The sequence below is a fragment of the Gorilla gorilla genome, chromosome 7, assembly GCF_029281585.2.
Source record: "Gorilla gorilla gorilla isolate KB3781 chromosome 7, NHGRI_mGorGor1-v2.1_pri, whole genome shotgun sequence".
Taxonomy (NCBI): domain Eukaryota; kingdom Metazoa; phylum Chordata; class Mammalia; order Primates; family Hominidae; genus Gorilla; species Gorilla gorilla.
In genome coordinates this window covers 143887935-143903830 of record NC_073231.2, presented here as the reverse complement: position 1 = coordinate 143903830, position 15896 = coordinate 143887935, and the positions used below count along the sequence as shown (strand labels likewise).

The window sequence follows — 15896 nt, the reverse complement described above, 5'->3', positions numbered from 1 at the left end:
TGATTGGTGTGTTTACAAACCTTGAGCTAGATACAGAGTGCCGATTGGTGTATTTGCAATCCCTGAGCTAGACATAAAGGTTCTCCACCTCCCCACCAGACTCAGGAGCCCAGCTGGCTTCACCCAGTGGATCCCGCACTGGGGCTGCAGATGGAGCTGCCTGCCAGTCCCGCGCAGTGCGCCCGCACTCCTCAGCCCTTGGGTGGTTGATGGGACTTGGCGCCATGGAGCAGGGGGCGGCGCTCATCGGGCAGGCTCCGGCCGCACAGGAGTCCATGGAGACGGTGGGAGGCTCAGGCATGGCGGGCTGCACGTCCCGAGCCCTGCCCCGCGGGAAGGCAGCTAAGGCCCGGCGAGAAATCGAGCGCAGCGCCGGTGGGCTAGCACTGCTGGGGGACCCAGTACACCCTCCGCAGCTGCTGGCCCGGGTGCTAAGCCCCTCATTGCCCGGGGCCGGCAGGGCCGGCCGGCTGCTCCGAGTGCGGGCCCGCCAAGCCCACGCCCACCCGGAACTCCAGCTGGCTCGTAAGCGCCGCGCGCAGCCCCGGTTCCCGCTCGCGCCTCTCCCTCCACACCTCCCTGCAAGCTGAGGGAGCGGGCTCCGGCCTTGGCCAGCCCAGAAAGGGGCTTCCACGGTGCAGCGGTGGGCTGAAGGGCTCCTCAAGTGCCGCCAAAGTGGGAGCCCAGGCAGAGAAGGCGCCGAGAGCGACCGAGGGCTGTGAGGACTGCCAGCACGCTGTCACCTCTCAGTGATACCTAACTATAAGAGGAAATGGTTTTCAGTGAAGAGCCAGAATTATCTCAAATATTGTTTAAGTGGGCTTTAACTACTGCCGATGTATTATCCCACTTTCTCCTCCAACAGCCCTGCAAAAAATGTTATCATGCAAATGGGGACTAAGTTTCAGAACTCAGATGAGCCAAATGGTTACTTGTCTTGAGAGATAAATATGCCTTTGGAACTGAAGACAGAAAAATTTTCAGAATCCTGGAAGCCCCGGGGAAGGAGTGTGAAGAATAAAACCAGGCAGGCCTTGCTTGAGAGTACAGTTCTTTTTTTTTTTTTTTTTGAGATGGAGTCTCGCTCTGTCGCCCAGGCTGGAGTGCAGTGGCGCGATCTCGGCTCACTGCAAGCTCGAGAGTACATTTCTTGAAACAGGGCTAGAATTCTTTCTGCCTGGTATCATTAAAAAGGAGGTGACAATTTGGCCTAAGAAAATTCACGGAATCCATTTTGAAAGACAATTATGAGTGGAAAACACCTGAGTTGAAAAGTGGGGAAGTTTCTCAATCTGCTTACTCCAAGGAAATTCTTAAAGGAATTATAAACACTTACCTAATAAGTTAATTTTTAATTGTAAAATAGACCATCTTCAATTTTTTGAAGAGCCCTTGTGTGGAGGAATGCGATCTCATGGAAACAGTGACCAAAAGAAAGTTCTCCTATTGCTTTTTACTTCCCTTTGCTTGAAAAAAGATAAACAGCATAGAAACCTCCAAGAGGCTACCGAGTTCTCTGAACTTTTTTCTCTGCGGCTGCGCCTGGAACTGCTCCCTGCTGCATTTACTGCCTCTGTAAGAGCAACAGTCTCTCCTGAAAATTGGACTGAATTCCAACAAGTTGACAACTTGCATGAAGACAAGGTACAGTGCCTCTCAGTCATATTTTCAGGCCCCAGAAGTCCTATTTTTTACTGTGATATTCATAATGTTGTACCTGAGCGAGTTAGAGAAAACGCCACACTTTGAGACGAATTAAGAGTCCGTTTATTTAGCCGGCAGCCAAGAGACGGCTAACGCTCAAAGTTCTCTTGGCCCCGAAGAAGGGGCTAGATTTTCTTTTATACTTTGGTTTAGAAAGGGGATGGGGGGTCTAGTTAAAACAATTTTACAGAAGTAAAGTAGACAAAAAAGTTAAAAGGATAAATGGTTACAGGAAAGTAAACAGTTCCAGGTGCAGGGGCTTTAAGACTATTACAAGGTGATAGACGCGGGGCTTTGGGTGTTATCAATCGGACGAATTCCTGGGAATTGCGGATATTGCTCGCCACAGTATCTCATCAGTTAATTGCATTCTTGGATGTGCTGGGAGTCAGCTTGCACAAGTTAAGTCCTTGAGGAAGGGGCTGCCAGTGAAAGAGCCAAGATGGAGTCTGTCTGGCTCTCTTAGCTAAGGGGAGAGTCAATTCAGGTGGAAACAAGGCTAGGTGATTAAAGGAAAAGGGAGAGTCTAAAAACAGGGTTAGTAAAAACAAGGTTGGGCATTACATTAACATCATAGCTCTTCCTACTTTTTTTTTTTTTTTTTGAGACAGAGTCTCACTCTTGTCACGCAGGCTGGAGTGCAATGGCATGATCTTGGCTCACTGCAACCTCCGTCTCCCGGGTTCAAGCCATTCTTCTGCCTCAGCCTCAAGAGTAGCTGGGATTACAAGTGCCCACTACCACACCTAACTAATTTTTGTAGCTTTAGTAGAGATGGGATTTCACCATGTTGGCCAGGCTGGTCTCAAACTCCTGAGCTCAGGTGATCCGCCTGCCTTGGCCTCCCAAAGTGCTGGTATTACAGGTGTGAGCCATGGTGCTTGGCCCATACTTTTATACTGATTTTTATACAAGCATTTTCTAGGACATATGGAAAGTTACTTGTGTAGTTTTATTTCTACTAAGACCCTGCACTTACCTGATGTCAATAACCACATCTTCTCTTTGACCTGAAAACTTGCCTGGCATCAACCTCATGACTCATTTTTCACAAAAACTTCCAGTAAATTTTCACTTACTGGCCATATTGGTAACCCTTATCCATGTCCACAAGTAGCAGAGTTGAGGTTTGAGTCCAGGTATGAGTAACTCGAAGGCCTATTTTTTTCTTTCCATTTATACTATCCTATCTCTTTAAGTTTTGCCATTACATAAAATATTTTATTTTTTCATGGAGTCAATAAAATCTGATTTTGATCATTGGTTTAACCATAAGCTCCAGTCAGTGTTCTCAGTTGCAACTAGCAGAACTCCCTTCAGATGATTAAGCAGAAAGAAATTGTATTAAATGCAAGGATACCTCTAAACACTGACAGGGCTGCACAGCAGGCTCTGAGCTTCCTGGAATGACTTCCAAAGCCACAAGGCAGAATGAACTATCCAGGGAGTTTCTGCTTTTACCAAGGTCAGGAAACTGTGAATTAAAAAGCCCAACCCTATGAGCAAGATTCAGGATTATGCTGCTTTTGTTACAATCCTCGCAGGTCGAATGGGTGCTTTTTATACCCTACCACTCTCCCCAGGGGTAAATTCCAAACAAAACTTCCCTTAAGTGTTAATGTCTCTAACCAGCACCTCTGGGAAATGTAGTTTTTAGCTTTCTTTCCTTTGTAAACCAGGTGAGCCATGGGATGGGCATTAAGTGAGCCAATTCACTGAACTTCTGTATTCAGATGAACAAATCTACTTTTGACAAATCTGTTGGCCTCTCTTCACCTTTGTCTTTTTGTGTAAAGATAGATGTTATTTTGGTACTGCCTGACTCTCTGGGATGTTTGTCAGAATGGGATGCTGAATGTTAATGCACTTTACAAACAGAAACAAATATCTTCAAGATGTTGTAATTAATATAGACATTAGAGAATGTGTGAGCAAAACTTGGAGGTCATTTTCTACCTAAATGGACAATTGTATGTGGCCTTAAGAGTGTTAGTAGGAAGGAGGCAGCCTAACATTTATCCAGTACATGCCATGTGCTAGAAACATTTACCGATGACTTTATAGTGTCCCTCATATTCATGAATCATAGTGATGCTGGAGATTAGAAGCAAACTCTTTCCTCACGAAGATGATTTGGTTTTGTTGAATGCCATAGCAGGATGAGGTGATCACAAGACAGACATCATTGCTCTTCAAAAGAATGGAGTATTCTATTTATTAAAAGTATCTGGAATTCTGTTGTGTGTGAGTCTGTGCAGGAACACAATGGGTCTCAAAGTGAAAAAAACTTTGGATTCCTGGTTCCTACAGCACTTTTGTTCAGATGCTCTCTGTTATTTTGCTATGTAAAAAGGGAGCTTGAATTTCATGTGAAGTATAAAAACCAAGGAGAGGAATCCTGCTTGGGGCCATCAAGTATTATAGCATTGTGGTCATGAATGATTAAATAGATAGGAGAAGTATAATTCTCAATAAACACCAAATGAATTGTTTAGATGAAACTGAAACTTTGCCAATTGAATTTTTTGAAAGGCACATAATTCTTTATTTGGTTTTATTTCTTCTCCATCCCAAAAGAATATTGAACGACGGAACTTGGGCAGCACAAATGCCTTGGATTCTTAGTCCTCAGTGTTACTTTGTTTTGTTTTAATTGGCTCTTTTAAAGGGACTGTATGGTCAAGAGGCAAACACAGAGCAAACAGAGGGAGGGAGAAGGGGGCAGTCTGCACCAGCCTGGGTTTTGATCTCCCATCTATTACTTATTAGACTGAGATTTCTGGCAATTTTATTGAACTTTTGGATACACGGTTTCCTCATCTTTAAAATATGGATAATTATTGCAATTTCAGGAGCTTAGCGACTATTGCATTAAATCATAAGTGTAGAGTATTTATCTTGACAAATAGTAAGTACTAGTAAATGGTCATCCTCCTACACTCATTTCTTTTCCTAAATCCAGAGTTTCTAAAATCCAAGAGTCCCTTAAATTCAGAATATCATCTCTAAAGAATATGGCTGATAGTAATACATTTAGTATCATATATATTTGTGATTAATGGGACAGAATTTACCCCCATTCATTGCCAGGGTGGGTGAAGGGCAATATCAGTTGAGGTGCCCAGTCATGACCAGAGGAGTAGGCACAATCTCTGGTCATGTTTAGCAAGAAAATCCCGCACAAGTAACCCATTATCTAACCGATAATAGGAATGTAGAATTCTTTTGATGGGAGATCCATGAAGGGTGAGATTGTTCCCTTAAGGCAGAAAAAATCTGTACAGTCTCCTTGTAAGTGGGAGGGCCCATGTTACAAAAACAGGATTCCAGGGGCGAGAAAAAGGGTAAGCAAGAGAAGAAATTGAAGAATGAGTTCTAGAAGGAGATGTTTATTAGACAGATTACCAATTACCCAGACAGAGATTTGCACAAAAAACAAGAAGAGACTGTAAAGACCCTAAATGGGGTTGAGGAAGAGTCTCTGCCATAGAGAGTTCACTTATTAAAGCTGGAGTACAAATTCAGGACGGGGTAGCCAAGGGGCCCTGAGACTGGGTCCTACAGGAACTAATGAGAGATCTTCTGGTATAAGTTGGGTGGAATGAGCAGGGTTTGGGTTACAAGCTGGCTACTTGGCCTGATGCAAGGAGCTTCTGTTACTTCAATAAAAATCTAAAAAGTCTACTCCAACCTCTTTTTGTAGAACATATAGCGTATACCTCATTGGCCTTAAAACTTATATTTGAATTCAAGATATCTAGTGTTGCGTTTTGATCCCTCTGTTTCTTAAGCTAGTCATTCAACTTGTGAAACACTGGTTCACCCTAACTACTGGGTTGTAAGCATCCAATGTAGTAGTAGGTATGAAGAAATAGAGCAGTGGTTATTTTTTGTCCTAATCTTGTACTACCTAATATGGTAGCAACATGTGTCTATGGAACCCTTAAAATATGTTGAAATTGAGATATTCTGTAAGTGTAAAACACACACTGAATTTCAGAGACATAGTGTGAAAAAATGTACTATCCTGCGAATAAAGTTTATATTAATCACATGTTAAAAATCACATTTTAGACATATTAAATATAATCCACCATAATATCTGTGGAAATGAAAAGGAAAAGTTAAATAGAATATATTGTTGAAATTAATTTTACTTGTTCATTTTTACTTTTAAAAATGTGTCTATCAGAAAATTTAAAATTACATATGTGGCTCACCTTATATTTCCTTTGGAGAGTGCTGCTCTACACAGTCCTTCTCCTTCTCTTTCTTCTCCTACACAGTTGTCTCCTTCAGGCAACAGCTCTAATTTTTATTTGTGGAGTGGCTCTAGTCCTAATGGTAGAATATATGAGTAAGCACAGCACATTACACTGGCGATTGCTTCAGGAGATTGATTCAATCTCATCCACCAGACAGGATGTGATGACAGTGGCAACATAGTCTAACCTGTACAACTTCTACTTGACAATGCAGAGTCTACCATGCTAGAGACTAGGAGGCAGAGCCTGAGAATGAAGCCAATCAGAGGAAGCAGATCCAAAAGCTGCTTCAGATTAACACTCAAATGGTCTCTGCAGTCAAATTCATCACTTGGGTTTTCCAGTTCCATGAGCCAACACACCTTCTTGCTTATGTCACATCAGACTTCTTTTTTTCTACTTCCAATACAAAGAGTTCTAATTATTTCCAAGGACCTTTCAATGGTAAGGAAGGTCCTGCATATACATGGCCTGCCTGTGCTGATCATTTCTTCTGGAAAAGATGAAGCTTAGGAATGTGTAGTGACTTGTCCAAAGCCACAAGGTAAAAAAAACCTCAGGTTCTGAACTAGCAAAGGATCCTCCTTACTCCCAGACAATGCAAATCCCACTGCCACTCCGGCATAAGAGTGAGAATAAGTGATGCACAACAGTCCAATGTCTGATGTTCAAACACTGGGTCTGGCTCACACTCCCTTTGTCTCTCCTGCCCTGTCTAGCCTTGTAGTGGGTACACCAACCCTGATTCTAAGCCAGTTTTTCCTTGTCAGGAATCAAGGCTCAGGGTACATTAAACACTTTGGGCTATCAGCCAGGGAGTCTTGAAATATTCCTATTGCATTAAACTCCAAATCAATTGTATGCTGAATGAGCCCTGAGTACCTGCTTAACCATGGTGTGCATCTTTCTCTTGAACCTTGAATCCTAGGCTAAGGGTAGAGGTTTTCCTTACCTTAGTCACTGGAATCATCATTTTGCACTCACTCTAGGAGGGGTGAGTGGAGCATGGGAAGAAGGGATGTTTTACTAAGTAGGCCCTCTACATGGAATCATAAGCTGGAACAAAGGTTTCCCCCCAACAAGAAGGACCATAGAGAAAGATGTAACCAAGTTGTACATGAGTAGATTTTGTTTTTTCATAACCTGCACATCTACTAGTCTAGCTGGTGCCTCAACACCAAGTTCACAATCATCTTAGCTTGTGGTGGCCTTTTCTAAATACTCCTCTAGAACAATTACTTTCTTCAATACTTTTCTGTACCTCTGAATTGTCTCAATCTCTGAATGAGGATATCATGGAGATGCCCAGAAAAGTCCAGACCTGACATTTGTGTGAGCCCACTTAGCACGTTAGACACGGGGAAACGTGTGTATTGGTAAGAAGCTCACCATCTCGTCAACAGGAGGGAAAAGCCAGTTGAATGACTAGATGCTGCTGGTACATTTCTGAAAAATAAAAACATGTGAAATATGAAAGAACTTCTATGATTTTCTACTTTCTAAATTATAATTAAAAATCTTGCATAATGACCATCTTGGAGCCTGCTGAACCTGAGGTGGGAGCTCTGAATGCTGGAGAACAGCTGTTTCCAAACACCAGCCTGCCTTTTCCTTCTCAACAGGTGTCTGAGAAAAGCCTGGAATGTGCTGCCCTCAGATCCATATGGGGAGAGGGGAGGAGGGGGCAGCCTTTGCATTTTCTCTCGTAGAACTTCTCCAGTATCTCACTGTGGCTATTACTTTTTCACACTTGGGGTGAATGTATGTGCAGCTCAGAATGCTGTTGACCCTTTTCAAGATTAGCATGAATAAGTCCCTTGTTAGATAGATGAGCTTTGTTTCTTTATTATTTATACATCATTATATGTTTTAGGTGTTGCATAGTAAAATTTTAATGGGTAAATAGAGAAAAAAGTAAATAATGTGTTCTCAGCTTTTTAAAAAAAATTTTGGATGCTATCAGAGGAAAAAACAAAAGTTGTTTATTGTGAATACTGTAGACTGAATTCATTGATGTTCACTCCAAACTCCCTGTATGTATTCTTGTCTCACAGGGGTCAGAAACTTAAGTATTTGCTAGGTTTTCTCAACTGTACTTGCTACTAGGTTTCTAGATGTGATTTAGAGCATTCCAATTAGGCATTTCTTTGAATTCAGAACTAGGATAAGGTGAAAGGCATCTATTTATTTGATGCTGATTGTGGCCTGATTGTGGAACTGGTGGTTTGCAGGTGGCTTCCCTGATTGGCAAGCAATGTTCTGATACTAAAGCCTCCTCATCCCCAAGGAGCAGCACCACCTGGCGAGCTAGTTCTGCACTGAGCTTTGGGGCCCTTTCCTGGAAGCTCGCTTTAGTAGTCTGTTTCTTCAGCCATTCCAACAATTCAGTGATCTGCTTAGTACCCTAATAAGTCCCTTCAACTAGCAGGAGACAATTCCATTCTCTGAAAATTAACCTTAATTGAAATATTATTCAATGAATATGCTTAAAAATAGGAAAAAAAGAATTTAAAACAAAATGTAATATTCCAAGTAGGAGAAGACTGACATTATCAACATCACAGCTTCTGTCCAGACATCATCATCTTCTCAGTGCTGCCGAAACCCTCCCTTCACTTGGGGTGTGTGCAGTCACAAAACTCTGTTGACTCCTACTAAAATTTGTATAAATGAAGTCCTCAAACTTTCTAAAAAGTGTATTCTGTCCCTGCTGTTTTTCCTCTAAGAGATTCTTGGGCTTCTGTTCATCTCTTGGAGCAAATGTCTCCTCATCTGCTTTCAATTAGGCCAGGCAGAAAGTGGAAAAGAGGCTATCTGGAATATTTAGCAGATCAAGGAAATAAAGTTTATGTTTTATCTTTAGAAGGGAAGGGAAAAGGCAAGGTGAGTATTATAAAGTCACGAGGAAGGCAGAGCGTGGTGGCTCACGCCTGTAATCCCAGCACTCTGGGAGGCTGAGGCGGGCAGATCACCTGAGATCAGGAGTTTGAGACCAGCCTGGCCAACATGGCAAAACCCGTCTTTACTAAAAACACAAAAAAATTAGCTGCTGTGGTGGCATGCGCTTGTAATTCCAGCTACTCAGGAGGCTGATGCAGGAGAATTGCTTGAACCTGGGAGGCAGAGGTTGCAGTGAACTGAGATGGCACCACTGCACTTCAGCCTGGGCAACAGAGTGAAACTGTCTCAAAAAATAAATAAATAAAGTCATGGGGGTGATGGGAGGCTCTCCATGTGACTGTGGGACCTGTGGATGAGGCTCCACATGGTTCCCAAGTGGCATGGTGAAACCTTCTCGAGGGAGAGGCTGTCAAACCAGCCTTTCTTATAAGCAATTCATTGTGCTCAGATGCTTAGAAAGAAAACAGCTTTTAAAAGCAGACACCATGTTAAAAATCGCATGGGTAGTCTATGGGCAAGAAACCACAACACAAAGAATGTTTGACTCCTTTCTTTAAAGACTCATGAGAGAAACAAAGAGTCTGGATTCAAGTTCTAAGTTTTTTGTTCTATTTTTTAAAAAACATGTGCAGATCAAAATCCCGGGCATAGATAGAGACTTACTCCAAAGCGTATTGGTCATCATTCTGATAGCCCCTAGCACACAATTCTCTAATTCTGTATCTATGCAGCTCTCTCTCCCGCTGAAGGGCTTCTTCAGGCAGGGGCTGTCTATGTCACAGCGGCAGAAGCATGCATTTCAAAACTGGGCCGAAGCAAATTAACATCCAGGCTTAGCCAGTTTTTAACGCTACTTTGTCCACAGTTTTAAATTCTCACCATGGCTGCTTCATTAATAAAAATGGGTAAAATCATGTCTCATAACTCAAGCCAGAATGAGATAATGTGTGCAAGACACTTAACAGAATGTCTGGTTCTTGGAGAGCAATCAAAACCACCAGCTAGTATGTGCTATTTTTATTTCCAGGACTGAGTCCTAGAGCATCCAGTAAATAATAATAAATAACAAATGCTAATCAAATTTAAGTGCATACATGAAGGAACTTTGAGTCAGAAGTGAGTTCAGTTCAGTGGCTTACCCTGTAGTGGTTAACAGACTTGGACAAACCTATCTCACTGTACCACTGGAGTCCTTATTTATTAAGTCATAATAACAGCTTATTTCTCACAGAGATACTATGATAGCAAATATGAATATGTAGTTGAAAGTTCTTTGTAAATCTCTATAAGTGAAGGCTATAAATATCAGTTAAGAATTACTCTGTCTCTGCCAGCATTCTCACTTGCTGGTTTTCAAACCTAGAAGAACACCTTTCAACTGCCTTCTGAATATATATGCAGGAATTCAAGATAGAATATTCCAACATTTGGTTAAACCCCTAAAGGGGTAATTCTTAAAATAAGGGATCTTCTATAAAGACTTTTCCCTTTGATTACTAAATGTTTCTTACAAAGTCATTATTGTTTTGAAAAATGCATGCCATTTCTATGGCACAAATGTAGGACGTCAAATGGGAGCTTCATGGACCAGCTACTATGTGCAGCGGTAGAAATAGAACAGAGAAGTTGAGATTTTAAAAGCTTGAAAGGGGAAAAGAAGACAGTGTGTGAACTGTTCAATGCTGTGAGGAAAGCAATGTGTTCTCTCTCTTTTAGTCTTCGTGCTCACACTCACATTTGATCTCTTTAATGTAGTCTCACAAAGACGTTTGCGGTTACACGTTAGAAATTAGCAGCATTCTCTTTCGAGAAAGGAGAGAATGTGAGAGACTTCTCATGCTCTTTATAAAAATTTTTCAATACTTTCTCTGGGTGGTCCAAAAACCATGTTTGAAATGTGTGAGCAAGTAGTATTCTTGGCATGGCTGGTACGAGATTTGCATTTCCTCCAAAGGCACCTTTTTATACCAGGACCTAGACTTTCCCGACCTCTCCTTTCTCAGAAACTGAACAAAGCAAGATTCTTTAAGGCCAGGATTCTGATGAGGAGCCCTATTCAGTCCAGGATGATATTTAATTCTCTTGTAGTCCCTATAATACATTTCTACATTTGTTAAAGATTTATTTTTTATTTCAATAGGTTTTTAGGGAGCAGGTGGTGTTTGGGTACATGAATATGTTCTTTAGTGGTGATTTCTGAGATAAAACTGCCTTCCATCCGGTCATTCAAAAGGCAGGATCTGGGTGGTAGAAAATTATTCATCTCAGGCTTAAAAATCATTTGAGACCCAACCCAGCCTTAGCTTCCTTCAGGCTCCAAAGGTTTTCTTGGCTGTACCTGTACAAGGAAACTGGAAGGGTTATCTATTTTGATTATTCTCTGTCGTTGTAGGGAGAGGCAGGGCAATTTATCCAAGAACACAAAAGCCAGATTGTTTAATCAAATTAAAAGGGAGTAAGCACACTAGAGCTTGAGTCTCAATGAAAGCAACAGCAACGGTTTCTTGTACTCCAAAAATATTTTGAAGCATACAAAATGGATTCATATAGTTTTTTTCTTTTTTTATCGATTGTTCTATTTTTATTTTATAATTTCAGCTTTTATTTTAGATTCAGGGAGTACCTGCACAGGTTTGTTACATGGGTATATTTCGTGATGCAGAGGTTTGAGATACAAATGATCCCATTCCCCAGGTGGTGAGTGTAGTACCCAACAATTAGTTTTTCAACCCTTGCCCCCCTCCCTCCCTCCCCTCTCTAGTAGTCCCCAGGGTGTACTTTTGCCATCTTTATGTCCATGAGTACTCAATGCTTAGCTCCCACTTATAAGTGAGAACATGCCTTTCTTGGTTTTCTGTTCCTTCGTTAATTCACTTAGGATAATGGCCTCCAGCTGCATCCATGTTGCTGCAAAAAAACATGATTTTATTCTTTTTTTATGGGTATGTGGTATTGCATGGTGTATATGTGCCACATTTTCTTTATCCAATCCACCATTCATAGGCACCTAGGTTCGTTCTATGGCTTTGCTATTGTTAATAGTGCTGTAATGAACACACAAGTGCATGTGTCTTTTTGATAGAATGATTCATTTTATCTTGGATATATACCCAGTAATGAGATTGCTAAGTTTAATGGTAGTTCTCTTTTCAATTCTTTGAGAAATCTCCCAACTGCTTTCCACAGTGGCTGAACTAATTTACATTCCTACCAACAGGATAAGCATTCCCATTTTTTCTGCAGCCTCTCCAGTGTCTGTTGTTTGCTGACTTTTTAGTAATAGCCATTCTGAGTGGTGTGAGATGGTTTCTTATTGGGGTTTTGATTTGCATTTATTTGATGCCAGCAATGTTGAACCTTTTTTCATTTGTGTGTTGGCTGCTTACATGTCTTCTATTGAGAAGTGTCTGTCCATGTCTTTTGCTAATTTTTGAATGGGGTCGTTTTTTGCATGTTCAATTATTTACATTCCTTATAGAATGTGGATATTAGACTTTTGTCAGATTTATAGTTTGCAAATATTTTCTGCCATTCTGTAGGTTGTTTATTTTGTGGATAGTTTCATTTGCTGTGCTCTTTAGTTTAATTAGGTTCCATTTCATATACATTTTCTAATAGGAGTTTCAGAACAGGTTAGTTTAGGAAATTTCCATTTTTTTCATTAAATTTTTTATCAATGTGGACTCCTATGTAGTTTTAAGAAATAATGCAAAGACAGCCTATCTACCCTTTATTCGGCTTCCGTCAATGGTAACATCTTGTAAAACTATAGTGCCGTATCATAGCCATGATTCAGCTCCCTCCAGTGGTAACATCTTTTAAAACAAAAGTACACCGTCATAGCCATGATGCTGATACAGTCCATTAATCTTATTCAGATATCACCCATTTTACTTGTACTATTTATTTATAGGTCTATGTGTGTGCATGTGTGTGTGTAGTACCATAGAATTGTGCCACCTGTGTAGGAGCATGTATTCACCACCACAGTAAAAATACAGAACTGCTCAGTTATCACAAGAATTCTTCATTTCCCCTTGATGACCACACCTGTTTTCCTCTACCCACCTGTTCACTCATCCCTAAACCCTGGCAACCACTAATATTTTCATTTATGTAAAAAATTACATAAACAAAATCATTCAGTTTGGGATGTATTGATTTTTTTTCACTAAACATAAATTCCTGAAGTTTTATCCAAGTTTTTGCATGTATCAATACTTTTTTTTTTAATAGAGAGAACTAGAATTTCAAGGTATGTATGTACCATGGTTTGTTTAATCATTCACCTGCTGAAGGACACAGGCTGTTTCTTGGTTTTGGTTATTAATAATAAAGCAGCTATGAGCAATCATGTCTAGGTTTCTGTGTGAACATATGCTTTTGTTTTCTGGAAGAGCACAGTTGATTGGGTGGAATGGAAATTGTGTTTTGTTTTACAGAAAATTGCCAAGCTGTATTCTAGCCATTTTGCATTTTCATCAGCAAGGCATGAGTGATTCAGTTTCTCTGCATCCTTGCCAGCATTTGGTATTTTTACTTAAAACAATAATTTTAGCCATTCAGATAGGTCTGTAGTGATAGCTCATCATGATTTTAATTTGTATTTCTCTCGTAGCTAATGGTGTTGAAATTCTTTATATGCACTTATTTGCCCTCTGTTTATCCTCTCAGGAAAATGCCTGTTATTGTCCTTTGCCCATTTTCTAATTGGAATGTTTGTTTATTCATTTTACTTTTTTTTTTTTAAGTTTTGAGATCTCTTTTCCGCATTGTAGATACTAGTCTTTAGTTGGAAAAATGGTTTGCAAGTAATTACCCCCAGTTTTCAGGGTTTTTTTTTTACCCTCATTTTGATGAGATGTAATTTATCGATTTTTCCTTTTGTGGGTCAAGCTTATAGTATCAAGTCTAAGAACTGTTTGCCTAGCCTAAGAACCTAAAAATTCTCTTCCATGATTTATTATATATTTATATGATATAATATTTATTATATTTTATATAGCATAATATTTACTATATTTCTATGTCTCACTTTGGAGAACATGATTGGTTTTGAGTTAGTGCTTGTGTGAGGTGAGAGGTTTAGGTCAGGGTTAACTTTCTTGCTTGGATTGAATGGATGATCAACTGCCCCAGATCTATTGGTTAAACATTTCTTATCGACTTGCTTTTGCACCTTTGTAAAAAACCTGTTGAGTTTATTTATTTGGGTCTATTTCTGGGTTCTCTATTCTGTTCCATTAGGCTATCCATCCATGCCTCTACCAACAGTCCGCTGTCTCAGTTACTGCATGTAAATAGTAAACCTTAATATCAGATAAGTGATTACTCCTACATTCTTTGTCAGACTGTTCTAGCTATTTTAGGGCTCACTCCTTTCCACACAAGTTTTATATTAAGCTTTTTAGGTCTGTAATAAAATCTTGCTGAGGTTTTGATAAGAATTGCATTAAATTTATACATCAATTTATAAATAATCTTTACTAGTTTAACACTTCCACTTCATGAATTTCTATTTACTCTCCTAATCTATATTTGATATATAACTCCCTATTTACTTAGATCTCTTAAAAAAGTCTTTAATCAACAATTTGTAATTTTCAACATACATACTTTTTGGTTAAGTGTATACCTAAGTATTTTATTTTCTTTGGAGAAATTGTAAATGTTATTGTATCTTTTAACATAGAAACATCAGTCTCTATGTTTGTATTATTCATATATAGACATAAAATTGATTTTTATGCATTGATCTTGAATCCTACAACCTTGTTGAACCCATCTGCAAATAGGAACAAATTTTTTTATTTTTGCCTTTTCAATCTGCCTTTTCTTATTTCTCTTTTCTTATTTTGTTGACTGGTATTCCCAGTAATATATTGAATAAAAGTTATATATTTATTCATTTTACTGTTTTAAAGTTTTGAGATCTTTTTTCTACATTGTAGATACTGGTCATTTGGTGAAAAAGTGGCTTGCAAATATTTACCCCAATTTTCATTTTTTTACCTCATTTCGATGAGGTATAATTTATCAATTTTTCTTTTCATGGATGAAGATTGTAGTGAGTCGTAGAACTGTTTGCATCCCTCCGTCTCCTCCATCTTCTGTCCTTTCATGTCCTCTTTGTAACTTACTCCTCCTGCGCCCTTGTCTCATCTCTCGTACTTTTATTTTACCATCACCGCCCACATTCCCTCCAGAACTTCTCCCGTCTTCCTCCTGTTTCCCTTGTTCTCCCACCCTTTCTTGCTTCCCCGTTGTAGTTTTTAAAAATTTACATTTTAAAATAGCTAGAAGAGAATCACTTGAATGTTCCTAGCATAAAGAAAAGATAAATATTGAAGTTGATGGATATCCAAATTACCCAGATTTGATCTTTACACATTATATGAAGGTATCAAAATCTCACATGTATCCTGAAAGTGTTTACGTCTATTATGCAGCAATGAAAATAGTGATAAAGAAATTTTAAAATATTTGCTTATTTATTGTAAATAAAAACTGTATCCATTTAAGGCATACAAGCTGATATTTTGTTATAGGTATACACAGCAAAACAATTACTACAGGCTGGCCCGGGTGCGGTGGCTCATGCCTGTAATCCCAGCACTTTGGGAGGCCGAGACGGGTGGATCACGAGGTCACGAGATTGACAACATTCTGGCCAACAAGGTGAAACCCCCGTCTCTACTAAAAAATACAAAAAATTAGCCGGGCTTGGTGGCGGGCACCTGTAGACCCAGCTACTCGGGAGGCTGAGGCAGGAGAATGGCGTGAACCCAGGAGGCGGAGCTTGCAGTGAGCCGAGATTGCACCACTGCCCTCCAGCCTGGGCGACAGACAAAAATAAATAAATAAATAAGGTAAAAAAAAAATTACTACAGGCAAGTTAATTAACATACTCATCTCCTCACAAAGCTAGCATGTTTGTGCATGTTTGTGTGTGTTGAGAGCTCCTGAAATCTACACTTTCAGGGCGTTTCCAATATACAATATAGCACAGTCCTGTACTGCATCATA

At 39.9% G+C, this 15896-nt stretch overlaps 1 protein-coding gene across 1 annotated transcript in view; it reads left to right on the top strand.

Moving 5' to 3' along the window:
- Positions 1–277: 277 nt before the first annotated feature.
- Positions 278–15896, top strand: part of LOC134758974 (uncharacterized) — a 251425-nt gene continuing 235806 nt past the window's right edge. The window contains exon 1 of the mRNA XM_063708899.1: positions 278–1644. Within this exon, the coding sequence (XP_063564969.1) occupies positions 1405–1644 (240 nt within the window). The 5' untranslated portion in view covers positions 278–1404. The remainder of the gene's footprint in view (positions 1645–15896) is intronic.